This window comes from Suricata suricatta, chromosome 6, assembly GCF_006229205.1.
Source record: "Suricata suricatta isolate VVHF042 chromosome 6, meerkat_22Aug2017_6uvM2_HiC, whole genome shotgun sequence".
NCBI lineage: Eukaryota > Metazoa > Chordata > Mammalia > Carnivora > Herpestidae > Suricata > Suricata suricatta.
In genome coordinates this window covers 28544651-28557192 of record NC_043705.1, presented here as the reverse complement: position 1 = coordinate 28557192, position 12542 = coordinate 28544651, and the positions used below count along the sequence as shown (strand labels likewise).

General features: G+C 38.2%; 2 protein-coding genes across 7 annotated transcripts in view; one reads left to right on the top strand and one right to left on the bottom strand.

Annotated features, from left to right (window-relative positions):
* FAM13B (family with sequence similarity 13 member B) overlaps positions 1 to 8165 on the top strand; it is a 70524-nt gene extending 62359 nt beyond the window's left edge. For all 5 annotated transcript variants that reach the window (XM_029941971.1, XM_029941969.1, XM_029941970.1 and 2 more), the window contains 4 exons: positions 2218 to 2301; positions 2395 to 2558; positions 4467 to 4568; positions 5810 to 8165. In XM_029941971.1, coding sequence (XP_029797831.1) covers positions 2218 to 2301; positions 2395 to 2558; positions 4467 to 4568; positions 5810 to 5933 — 474 coding nt within the window. In that variant the 3' untranslated portion in view covers positions 5934 to 8165. The remainder of the gene's footprint in view (positions 1 to 2217; positions 2302 to 2394; positions 2559 to 4466; positions 4569 to 5809) is intronic.
* PKD2L2 (polycystin 2 like 2, transient receptor potential cation channel) overlaps positions 5682 to 12542 on the bottom strand; it is a 36329-nt gene continuing 29468 nt past the window's right edge. The window contains exons 13-15 of one of the 2 annotated variants that reach the window (XM_029941972.1): positions 10199 to 10311; positions 9402 to 9509; positions 8410 to 8600 (exon numbers count right to left, since the gene is read on the bottom strand). In XM_029941972.1, the coding sequence (XP_029797832.1) occupies positions 9413 to 9509; positions 10199 to 10311 (210 nt within the window). In that variant the 3' untranslated portion in view covers positions 8410 to 8600; positions 9402 to 9412. Of the gene's footprint in view, positions 6066 to 8409; positions 8601 to 9401; positions 9510 to 10198; positions 10312 to 12542 lie in introns of those variants that run through there. The other variant, XM_029941973.1, reaches the window with a different exon arrangement.

Below are 12542 nucleotides of genomic sequence, written 5' to 3'. Positions count from 1 at the left end.
ATGTAGACCCTTATTTCACACAAAATTTAACTCAAAATAGTTCATTGACCTAATTGTTAGAGGTATGAAAGTCACAGGAAATAGAAGAGTAAATCTTTGTGATCTTGAATTAGGCCAGGTGTTTGTGGACATGACAGCAAAAACATTGTCACAAAAATAAATTGGATCTTATCTAAATTTTAAGAAAAATTTATGCATCAAAGGACATTTTATTGATTTTCTTAAATTAAAAAAAAATTTTTTACATTTAATTATTTTTGAGAGATAGAGTGGGACAGAGCATGAGCAGGGAGGGGCAGAGAGAAGGAGACACAGAATCTGAAGCAGGCTCTAGGTTCTGAGCAAGCAGTCAGCACAGAGCCCAATGTGGGGCTCGAACCCACGAACCATGTGATCATGACCTGAGCCGAACTTGGACACTTAACTGACTGAGCCACCCCAGTGCCCCTCAAAGGACATTTTAAAGTGAGAATACTTGGGGCGCATGGGTGGCTCAGTCCCTTGAACTTTGGACTTCGGCTCAGGTCATGATCTCACAGTTCATGGGTTCAAGCCCTGCGTTGGGCTTTGTGCTGACCGCTAGCTCAGAGCCTGGAGCCTGTTTTGGATTCTGTGTCTCTTTCTCTCTCTGCCCCTCCCCTGTTCACACTTTGTCTCTGTCTCTCAAAAACAAATAAAATGTAAAAAATAAATAAATAATAAAAATAAAGTAGAAGACAGCCACAGCATGGGAGAAAATGCTTGTAACTCAAATATCTGATAAGGGTCTGGTATCCAGAATACATAAAGAACTCTTACAGTTTAATAAAAAGTTAATAACCCAATTAAAAGTAGGCAAAGGATTTGAGTAAACACTTCTCCAGAGATCTGTAAATGGCCACCATGCACGTGAAAAGATGTTCAGCATCATTAGTTATTAGGAAATACAATAAACCATATTCACATACCACTTTATACCGATTAGTATTGCTTTGATGAGAAAAGATAACTGTGTTGACAAAGACGTGGAGAAATTGGAATGCTTACACACTCCTGATGAAATGTTAAATGGTGAGCCACTTTGATAACTCGTTTGGCAGTTCCTCAAAAAGTTAAACATAGAGTTACCATCTGACCTGGCAGTTCTTCTGGGTATGTGCTTCACAGAATTGAAGATGTATCTGCACGGAAACTTGTACACAGATGGTCATACAGCACCATTCATAATGACTAAAATGTAGGAAAAACCCACATGTCCAGCAGCTGATAGATAAACAAATCATGGTATATCCATATAATGGAATATTAGCCGTAAAAAGGAAAAGTGAAAATACTCATAAATGCTACAACATGGGTAAACCTTGAAAACATTATGCTAAGTGAGAGAAGCCTAATACAAAAGGGCATATATTACATGATTCCACTTATGTGAAATACCTAGAATAGGCCAGCCCATAGAGAGAAAGTAGATTAGTGTTTGCCAAGGGATAGGGGGAGAGGGCAAATGGGTTAATAGCTAATGACTACGGAGTTTCTTTTTTGAGGTGATGAACTATTCTGGAACTAGTGATGATAGTTGCACAACTTTGTAAATACACTAAAAACCCCTAAATTGTACACCTTAAAGGAGTGAATTTTATAGTTTGTGGATTTTGTCTGAATGAAGCTGTTAAATTTTTAGAAAGGAGTTTAGAGGTGCCTGGGTGGTTCAGTTGGTTGAGCATCTGACTTCGGCTCAGGTCATAATCTCACAGTCTGTGGGTTTGAGCCCTGGGTCTGGCTTTGTGCTGACAGCTCAATACATGGAGCCTGCTCTGATTCTGTGTTTCTCTCTCTGCCCTTCCCCAGCTCACTCTCTGTCTCTCTCTCTCTCTCAAAATAGATATAAAAAATTTTTTTTAATAAAAAAAATAAAAAGGAATTTAAAGGTCCTAAGACCAGAAAAGTTGACAGGTATTGTTAAAAAGGCAAATGCTCCAAATAAAAATTCATGTAATATTTTTTTTTAATTTATTGAGTGACCTCTTTTAGAATATCCAGACATAAATGATCATTTAGCACTCTTGTGCATACATAACGAGAAAACATAAGCAAAAAGAAATTTGCTAAGGAATTCCTAAAAATTTATTTCATATGATTAGGATTTTGAAGATAAAGTTGAATGTTCCATAGTGAATGAAGCCCCTTGAATGCTTTGAATGTTTTAAATGTAAACCATTTGTATGTTGATTATTAAAGGGATCTCCATCTACCAAGCGAAGGGGTCAGATGTTACAACCAATCATAGAAGGAGAAACTGCCCATTTTTTTGAAGAAATTAAGGTAATCCTTAAGAGAATTCATTTTCTGATACCTTTCTTCAAGAAAAAGTTGAGAGTCCTGGCCTGTTTGATAATCTCTTCGATAACTTTTTAGGAAGAAGAGGAAGATGGTGTTACTCTGTCCTCTGAGCTAACTGATATCTTGAAAACTGCTGTACAGGCACAGTCTTCATTGGAAAACTCTGAATCTGATGTTGAAGAAAATCAAGAAAAATTGGCTCTGGATCTCCGATTGTCGAGTACTCGAGCAGCTTCTATGTATGTTTGCTGGTTTGTGATTTTAACCTATTATATTGTAAAATTTACATGCTAGTGTAAATGTTGAATAAACAAGCACTCGGAGTTAATTAATGTGCCCAAGAGACAGACACTTAAAAATCCATGTTGTCATTCACATTTTGCTTATTCTATATTAGTGCGTTTTAAAAATTAAAGAACCTAAAATCCTACATTTGCTTCACAACAGTGCAGGAATCAGCTGAGAGTTAGGTTTGTTCTCTGTCAGCTTCCTCCCTGATTCGGTGTATAATTATACTTTTCAGCCCTGGCCTTACTTTTTTTTGTTAATGAAGTATAACTAACATGTTATTACTTTCAGGTAGGTGTATAGCATATTGATTCGACAATTGTATATATTACTCAATGCTCACCAGAGGAAGTGTGGTCTTATAATGTTGTTACAGTACTATTGACTATATTCCCTGGGCTGTACTTTTCATCACTGTGACATATTTTATAACTAGAAGTTTGCCTCATTCAACTCCTCTTCACTTGTTGCACCTGGCTCCCTCCCTCACAGCCATCCAGTTTGTTCTCTGTATTAATGGGACTGTTAATATTTGTTCATTTGTTCATTTTGCTTTTTATTTATTTATTTTTTATTTTATTTTATTTTTTAATTTTTTTAATGTTTTATTTATTTTGATACAGAGAGAGACAGAGCATGAGAGGGGGAGGGGCAGAGAGAGAGGGAGACACAGAATTGGAAGCAGGCTCCAGGCTCTGAGCTAGCGGTCAGCACAGAGCCTGACGCGGGGCTCGAACCCACAAACATGAGATCATGACCTGAGCCGAAGCTGGAGGCTTAACCGACTGAGCCACCCAGGCGCCCCTTATTTTTATTTTATTTTTAAAAAATTTTTCATGTCTATTTATTTTTTAAGAAACAGAGCGTGAGTGGAGGAGGCACAGAGAGCGAATCTGAAGTATGCTCCAGGCTCTGAGCTGGCAGCACAGAGTCTGCCGTGGGGCTTGAACTCAGAAACTACGAGATCATGACCTGAGCTGAAGTCAGACGCTTAACCAACTGAGCCACCTAGGCGCCCCTGTTTGTTTTGTTTTAGATTCCACATATAAGTAAATCATAGAGGATTTGTCTTTATCTCTCTGACTTAATCCATTTAGCATTATACCCATTAGTTTCTTCCATGTCATTACAAATGGCAAAATCTCCTTTTTATGGCCAAGTAACATTCCATAGTGTGTGTGTGTGTGTGTGTGTGTGTGTGTGTGTGTTTGTGTGTGTGTGTGTGTGTATGTGTACACCACATCTTCTTTATCCATTCCTCCATTGATGGGACTCTTGGATTGCTTCTATAGCTTGGCTGTTCTAAATAATGGTGCACTAAACATAAGGGTGCATTTTTGTTTTCAAATTAATGTTTTTGTTTTCTTTGGGTAAATACCCAGTAGTGGAATTACTATATCATATGGTAACTTCTGTTTTTAATTTTTTGAGCAATCTCCGTATTGTTTTCCACAGTAGGAGTGGCTTCACTTTAAGATCACCTGAAGAAACAAAACTTTTTAAAATACTGATATAGAGGTGCCTAGGTGACTCCGTTGGTTAAGCGTCGGACTCTTAATTTTGGCTCAGGTCATGATGTCCTGGTTTGTGGGATTGAGCCCCACATTGGGCTCTACACTGACAGCGCGAAGCCTGCTTGGATTCTTTATCTCTCTCTCAAAATAAAGAAATAAACATTAAAAAGTACTGATGCAGAGCCTTACCTGCAGCTATTCCCATTTAGCTGCTGTGGGCTGTAGCTTAGGGGTTGGCAGATTCTAAATGCTCCTCAGCTGACTTTAGTTAGCATCCAGGGTTTGAAGCCCTGCTAAGAGTCACAATGCTCTTGGAATAATGTTTTCTTTCCATTTAAATTTTAGGCCTGAATTACTGGAACAACTTTGGAAAGCCAGAGCTGAAAAGAAGAAGCTACGTAAAACATTACGGGAATTTGAAGAAGCGTTTTATCAACAGAATGGAAGGTTTGTTGAACATCACAACATTGAGTCTTCCTTTTTAAACTTACAAGCGCTCATATGTAAATTACAGGAGTGTATAGGAATAGAAATAAATTGTGCACATCCGGATGTTCCATTGAAAATAAAAGTAGAAAACGTTTCCTTCTAACTTGGAAGTCCTGCTGTTAATGGCAAGAAAAAGAGCTAGACAGAACAATATCTGATAAAATATTTCATAGTTGTCCTAGGGAGGCTTGGTTGAGTGGCAATTATGTTGTCTTTTTTAATTCTACAGCCTCACCCTTTTGGCAGTGCTTGTGAAACAAAATATTTTTCCTTTTAGAAAGGATCCTATAACACGAATGGTATTCTCAGCTAGTGTGGACCCTCACACTAAGGCCGTGGCTGCTTAAGCTGCATGTTGGGCCGTTCCAGGCTTCGCATTTCCAGGATGTGCAACAGGGTGCCAGTTACCAGTGTGGCTCCTAGAATACAGCATGGCATGTGTTTTTATCTAACTGGGGTACAGTTGACTCAGTGGAACTCTTTAAAATAAGAAAACTACATTTTAGTTCAGATGGTGGCCAGAAATAAGTGTTGTCTCAGACCCGAGAAAAGTTTTTCCATGTATGTAACTGGGTGATCTTACCAAGCCAGTTGCTATATTACAAATTCCAAACTGTGCTTGCTTTGAGAGCCTTCTATATAGTTGACAAAAATGGTTTAAAAAAAATTTGTAAAAATGCATTTTTTTTCATGTACCTTCTTATTCTTTGTCATCATGGAAGAAAACTTTGCTTATAATTATACTTAGGTTTGATGCTTTACTTAGAGATTAAACTGAATTTCATTGGGTCATTAATATAAAGTGAGAAAACAACTTTCTGTGGGTAGGGTCTTTTACATCCCAATTCACTGAAGCCACAGTTGCGTATATTTTTGAAATGACTGACTATAATCTTCCAGCACCTAATATACACTCACAGACCTGAGAGTCTAGCAGTGCATGTCTTATTAAAGTATTTGGCTACTTCTTAGTTCTCTGCAATCATCATTGATAAGTATATAGAGAAATTCATAAAAAATAGTAGTATTTTAGGAGTGTTCCTTGGGGATGGGGGAATTAGTCCAGTAATCTTTTTCCTTGCAAGAGCAGTTTTTTATTTGTATTTGTATTTGGTAACACTGTGTCTCACACTAGGACAACATCTGGGACTTTATTTTTCAGATCTCCAGAATATTACAGATATTATTTTCTTCCCTAGGAACGCCCAGAAAGAGGATCGTGTTCCAGTGCTTGAGGAGTACAGGGAGTACAAGAAAATTAAAGCCAAACTTAGGCTTCTTGAAGTTCTTATCAGCAAACAAGATTCTTCAAAATCCATATAAAATATGCTCCTTGAAAACACCATAAAAATCAGTTGTGTTCCCTGAAGCTATCATCGTGTGTACTTGGCTGATACTTGAGTTCATTTTGTCAGGCGCTCAGAAGGTATCACTCTGTGCTTGGTTGTGGTGCCGCTAGAGAGTGACGGGAGGGTAAGTAGGCCCTCTCTAGGGAGCGTGGTGTTCCATATTAACCACAGACTGTCCTCTCCACCTTTAGCAAACCTCAGTTTTCTTCATTGTTTTGTACTACAGATACATCCTGTTAGCAAAAGACTAGTACTTTATTCTTTCAACTTCAAGAACTTGGGAGATACAAGCTTTTTGTTGTTACCAACTTGATTTTTATTATTTTTTTAATTACTGAAGAAAATTGAGAGGAACATCTTCACATTGAATTCTTCGGTTGCCTTTTTCATACAGAATGACTGAAAATTTGAAAGAAAAGCCTCTAAATGTGCACATACGCAACTACGTCCTTTGTTTTCTTAGAAAACCAAACAACTGAAATTTCAAGTCCTATTGTGGAACACATTTCTGTTTAATTTCCAAAGTGACACTTTCTCACAGGTAATATGTTAGCAGAATTTTGCAGTTCAGTGGTCACTCAGCTCCTGGATGAAGATAACAGAGGGTAGACCAAAAAGTGACCTTGTTTATTAGTGTAGTGAACACACACCCTACACATCACACATAGAACTGAATCATTTCACATGCTGCCTATGGGACATAAGTTATTGTTTGTTTCCTCAGTTACTTTTATTTAGCTGGTGATGATGTGATTTGTCTGCATCAGATCCTGTATTTTCCCCCCCACCCACCTCCAGATAATGTGAGAAAATAGCCATGTCTGTGTAGGAACCCTGATGGTGCTCAGCTTTGTGTGTTCAATCAGATGGGCTTAGGTTGGCAAGAGTCATTATGCCTGGATCAAATCTGTTCTTAACAAGGGCTATACCACTGCATTTTTACATGTACCTTCAGTGGGTTGCATCATTTTTTTTCTCTCCTAATCGGCAAAATCCATGAGGAAAATATCCTCTAACAGGACCACTGTTGCTCAGTCACATGCTGTTTAAAGCAGCCGTGTAGTGTTCAAAGATGTCTAGTGGTATGCCCCTTGTCATATACTCTAAGCTGATCTTTTGTTCCTTGGCTTTGCATGGCTTTCCTTCAAGTACTCTTCTGGTATCATTCTGCTCATCATTTTCGTAGAATGGTGACTTTATTTCGGCTAACAATAGTAACAGCATATTCTGGTCAGGCTTAATCTAAGTGTTAATTTTTTTCTTGGTGCTTTTTTGGATTGATGAGTGTCTTACTTTGTGCCCATGTTTTGCATGCATTGACTCATGCATGATTTTCTTAACTAGCTAATATTAACAGTTCCATGTAAAAACGGACTTCGGCAACATTCTTTAGTAAAAGTGAGGGAAGCACGAACCTCAGACTTGCGGCACTATTACATAGTAAGCACATGAAGTAGCTTGATAATAAGTAGTGTCTCTAGTGTTTCACATTTCACCTATGTGTGCAATGCCTTTTTTCGGGGGGAGGGAATGTTCATTGCTGGTGAACATGTAGTTTTGGGGAATAAAGCACTAAATCCAGCCCTTTTTGTGTGGTTTCCTTTTGATACGCCTAGGTTGTTCATAACGTATACCTAGAAAAATGAAATTGAAAATGCCAAAACAGGTATCATTTTGATTTGAATCCAGTATGCAGTGTGCATTTATTTCTTTCAGTCTCCAGACAGGAGTATATTCAAACATCTAATTTAATGTGCACTGTGTATTGTTTTATATGAATGTTTTATATACCACATGCAAAAATGTCCATATGCACTATTTAAATGTTTTAAATAATATATTCCTTCTTTATAATGCTAAATCTATATGAGTACCATATTTTTATAAGTCAGTGGCCTGACTGGTTTCATTTTAGAATTAACAGCTGCTTCATGGTGTTGGTTATTCACTGTTAACGTTTGGCTGCAAGTAGAATAGATAAAAGTAGCATGGCAGCACTTAGGCTGTGTGACAGTACTTGTGTGTCATAGCTGAGCAGTACATTGTAGAACTAGGCAATTTATGATGTTTTACTTTGGTACAAGTAAAAACTGTATATCTATATACAACTAATATATAGATATATATGACCACCAGTATAATTGCATTGCTGTGTCTGGCACTTCATTGTATAGACTTTTGTAATAAAAGGACTTGAATGTTCTAAGTCATTGTAAATGTATTTTGTTTTCACTAGATGTTAACAAAAAAATTGAGAGCTCAAGTGTTTCCTTGCCTTAATGTTCTTGGGCTTTGTTTGAATTACCTCATCCAGGACCACAGGGGGACAACGTGGCTACTAAACCACTTGGTTGGCCACAGCTCTGGGGAGTGGTAAGACTAGGGAAGGCTGTGCTGCTAACTGCCTTGTGGAAGCTTAGAAGATGCAGAGAGAACAGTCAGCATTTCTTGTTGGAATGAATCATTCTATTAAGCATACTCGAGGTTCAGTTTCTACAAAAGGAGTGTGTGTGGCCCGAGGAAGGTGGTGGGTAGATTTAAAATCTATTGAGTACCAATGTGGAAGTTGAGTACGATGGTCAGATGATGTTGTTTGGGCCAAGAGAACATACTGGCTCTTCCAGGAGGACTTAGTAACCTGCTAAAAAAATTTGAGAAGAGCTGCCTCGCACCACCGTCCAGTTACCCAGACAGGGCTTTCGTGGCATCTTCATTCATACTTCTCATAACCCCGAAATTCCTACGTTGCTCTTTATGTTTTACAGTATATTTTGCTTTTAGAGTAGTTGAGGAAATACTTAGGAAACTCTATTAAAGTGTTACTTAAATAATATGTTACTTTAGAAACTTTCTAGATGAATTTCCAGTTTGAAAATATTAGTGAAAATTCTGTAGATGATTGGTAAGTTTGTTCTTGTACACTTTCGCTTTTTCTAGATGACCTCAAACTGGGAAAAATGGAGGTGAGATTATTGGCTTCTTATATAATGATTTTCCAGAATTCTAAGTATTTATCTATCTATGTCCAGGACAAGTTAGAATATGGTACCTGATGAAAGCACCAACAGTTCCTATACTCTAGGTAACGTTGAGAAAATTACTTACGACCTATTAGAGACCTGCCCCATGAACTATACGCATTTGGTACTTAACCTCCACGTTCCAAGAATGTAATAATAAATTTCATTATCGTTTATGTGTATCAGTGTGTGTATACTCTGGAAGTGTGCTGTTTTGGGTTGTACAGTGGGGCCCATGTAGGGACACTTAATTTCTGGAAATTTTTTGGTGATTATTGTTAATTCTGATGATAGCTTGATAATAGGTGGTACAGTGTTTTTAGAGTGTACCTGAAACAGGGAAGGGACATGTTTAGGAAATAACTCAGTACAGAGATAAATCTTTGTTACAGATGCTTGATGATCATATCACAGATTCTCACCTGCACTTTTCTCAATCTTGTAGAGCTGAAATCTTTCTCATCACTCTGTTTAGTTTTAAACTGATGTAGTGTAATTCTTTCTCCAGCTCCACGGCATATAAGAAGAGCCTGTGGGATAATTTAGAAGGAAGCAGAGAATGGTTCAGTAACATGCCTTCATCAGTAGAGAGACAGCAGGTTTTTGGTGCCTATTGGGAAGTACTTGGAGTGGGAATATGGTATTTTAAGCTTCTAAAACATGCCTAATAGGGCCAATTGTGGATCTTATATTCTAAAATAGTGGAGAACAGGGTCTGCTATGCATATTAAATAAAAATGGCAGTTCCCATTTAAAAAAAAATAAAAGGCGGGTGGTACCTGGGTGACTCAGTCCGTTAATTGTCCAACTTTGGCTCAGATCATGATCTCATGGCTTATGAGTTCAAGCCCTACATCGGGCTCTATGCTGACTGCTTGGAGCCTGGATCCTGCTTCAGATTCTGTGTCTCCCTCTATGCCTCACCCTGCTTGTGCTCTGTGTCTGTCTCTCAAAAATGGATACATATTTAAAATTTTTTAAAAATGTAAATGACAGTTCCTGTTTGGAGACTTAAGGATAAAAACAGTTGGTCTCACTCTCACCTTACATTTAAACAAATGGTGTCTTGTGCTCTGTTTCATTTTGAAAGAGCAAAAGGATGACCAAAAGGGGGTGGCATCTCAGAATAAGGTTCTGATTTCAGGAAAATAATGTAATTTAGGTCCCCAGTCCCCATATCATGATATCCCAGAGTGCCCTGGTTAGACCAAATGCTTACTCTCGAAATTCTTGTTGAGTGACAGGCTGGTAGTCATCCTCAATTTCTGCAGAATAATACTTTTTCTCAAGCCTCTCTTTCCACTTTTTCATCTGCTCTGCACTTTGAATCTCCTGTCAAGTCAGAGGACAAGCAAGCATCAGCTGCACCTTGAAATTTTTCTGTATCTTAAGTCTTTGGTACTCACGCATCACAGAGTTGAGAGTCTTAAACTGTTCTAGTCTTTCTAGTCTACTCTCCAGGGCCGTGATGTTGAGCCCAACTGGATTTTTGCCATTTCTGGCTTTTTCAGTCTATATACATCAACAGATTCACTCGAGAGGACTTGGTATTAGTACTGTTCACTCTAGTTTTAGGATTTTTTTAAATTAAAATCCTCAGCTTACTCTTGCTTTACTGCCTCTTCCCCTTTGCATCTCCAGTTGAGTTTCTGGTTTTTCTGTTCTGCACTTGGCCAAAGCTAGGCCGTTCTTTTCTGTACTTTTGTTTCTTAATGAAGCAAACGTACTTCAAAGTATGTCTGTGGGTTTATGTTCTCCCAGCTGCTTTGCAGCCAGACCACTGCAGTCCTACCTAACAGACCCCAGGCCCCTTTTCGGGAATACTGATACTTGCCCTCCAAGCTATCCACAGACCTCAAAATAAGCTCCTAATACCAGCGGATTCTGGTTGCTGCGTTTTTTTCTGCTTCTAAAGAGCCCTTCCTGGGGCACCTGGGTGGCTCAGTCGGTTAAGCCTCCGACCTCGGCTCAGGTCAGATCTCATGTTTGTGGGTTTGAGCCCCGCATCAGGCTCTCTACTGACAGCTAGCTCAGAGCCTGGAGCCTGTTTCTGGTTCTGTGTCTCTTACTCTCTCTGCCCTTCCTCCTCTCATGCTCTGTCTCTGTATCAAAAATAAATAAAACATTAAAAACTTAAAAAAAAAAACAAATATAGCATCCCTTTGTGAGGCCTGATTTATTTTTCAGGTAGCCCTTTCATGACCTTATTTCTTCTACAGAGTGGATTTGTTTAGGTTTTTAAAAATCTTTTCCCGGCTCAGTTTTGATAAATTTATTTTCAGAGAAAAATTACCCACTGCATTCAGTTGTTCAAACATTATTTGCATAAAGTTGTACAGAAAAGTCTGATTTTTTTTCAAGTGTACAACTATAGTAAGTATAATTAATAAATAGTCAACCTTATGATGAGAACTTATAAGATCTACTCTCTTAGATCTACTTTCAGATATACAATACAGGATTGTTAACTGTAGTCATCGTGCTGTACATTACATCCTCAGAACTTGCTTATTTTATAATTAGAAGTTTGTACCTTTTGATCACCTTCACCATTTTACTTACCCCTACTCCGCCTCTTGGCACCCACCAATCTGTTCTATCTAGGAGTTTATTTTTTGTTTTTGTTGTTTTTAGATTCCACATGTAAGTGAAATCATACAGTATTTGTCTTTCTCTGACTTATTTCACTTAACATAATGCTGTCAAGATCTATCCATATTGTTGCATACCAGGATTTCCTTTTTAAAAAAATGTTTTTTAATGTTTATTTTTTTGAGAGAGAGAGACAGAGCACCAGTGGGGAAAGGGTAGAGAGAAAGAGAGATACAGAATCTGAAGCAGTCTCCAGGCTCCGAGCTGTCAGAACAGAGCCCGACGCGGGGCTCAAACTCCCAAACCATCAGATCATGAACTGATCTGAAGCTGGACAGAGCCACCCAGGCACCTAGTGACTGAATTATAGATAGATAGATACAGATGTGTATGTATTTCTTTATCCATTGATGGACACTTAGGTTATTTCCATGTCTTGGCTATTCTGAACAATGCTGCAGTGAACATGGAGGCATGGATATCATTTTGATTTAGAACTTTCGTTTCTTTCAGATAAATCCCCAGAAGTGTAGTTACTGGTAATCATATGTTCTAGTTTACATTTTTGGAGGTCTCTCCACACTGTTCTCCAGAGTGGCTGCACCACTTTTCATTCCCACCAGCAGTGCAAGATGGTTCCCTTTTCTCCACATCCTTGCCAACCCTTGTTATTGCTTGTCTTTTTGATGACAGCCATTTTAACAGATGTGAGGTGATATCTCTTGGTTTTGACTGGTATTTCCCTGATGATGAGTGAGGTTGAGCACCTTTTCATGTACCTGTTAACCATCTGTATGTCTTCTTTGGACAAATGTCAATTCGGATCCTCTGCTCACTTTCTGTTGTATGTTTGTGGCTTGTTTTATTTTGTTATTGAGTTGTATGGGTTCTTTATATATTTTGGATATTAACTCCTTATCAGATATATAATTTGTAAATATTTTCTTCTATTCAGTAGGTTTCCTTTTCAT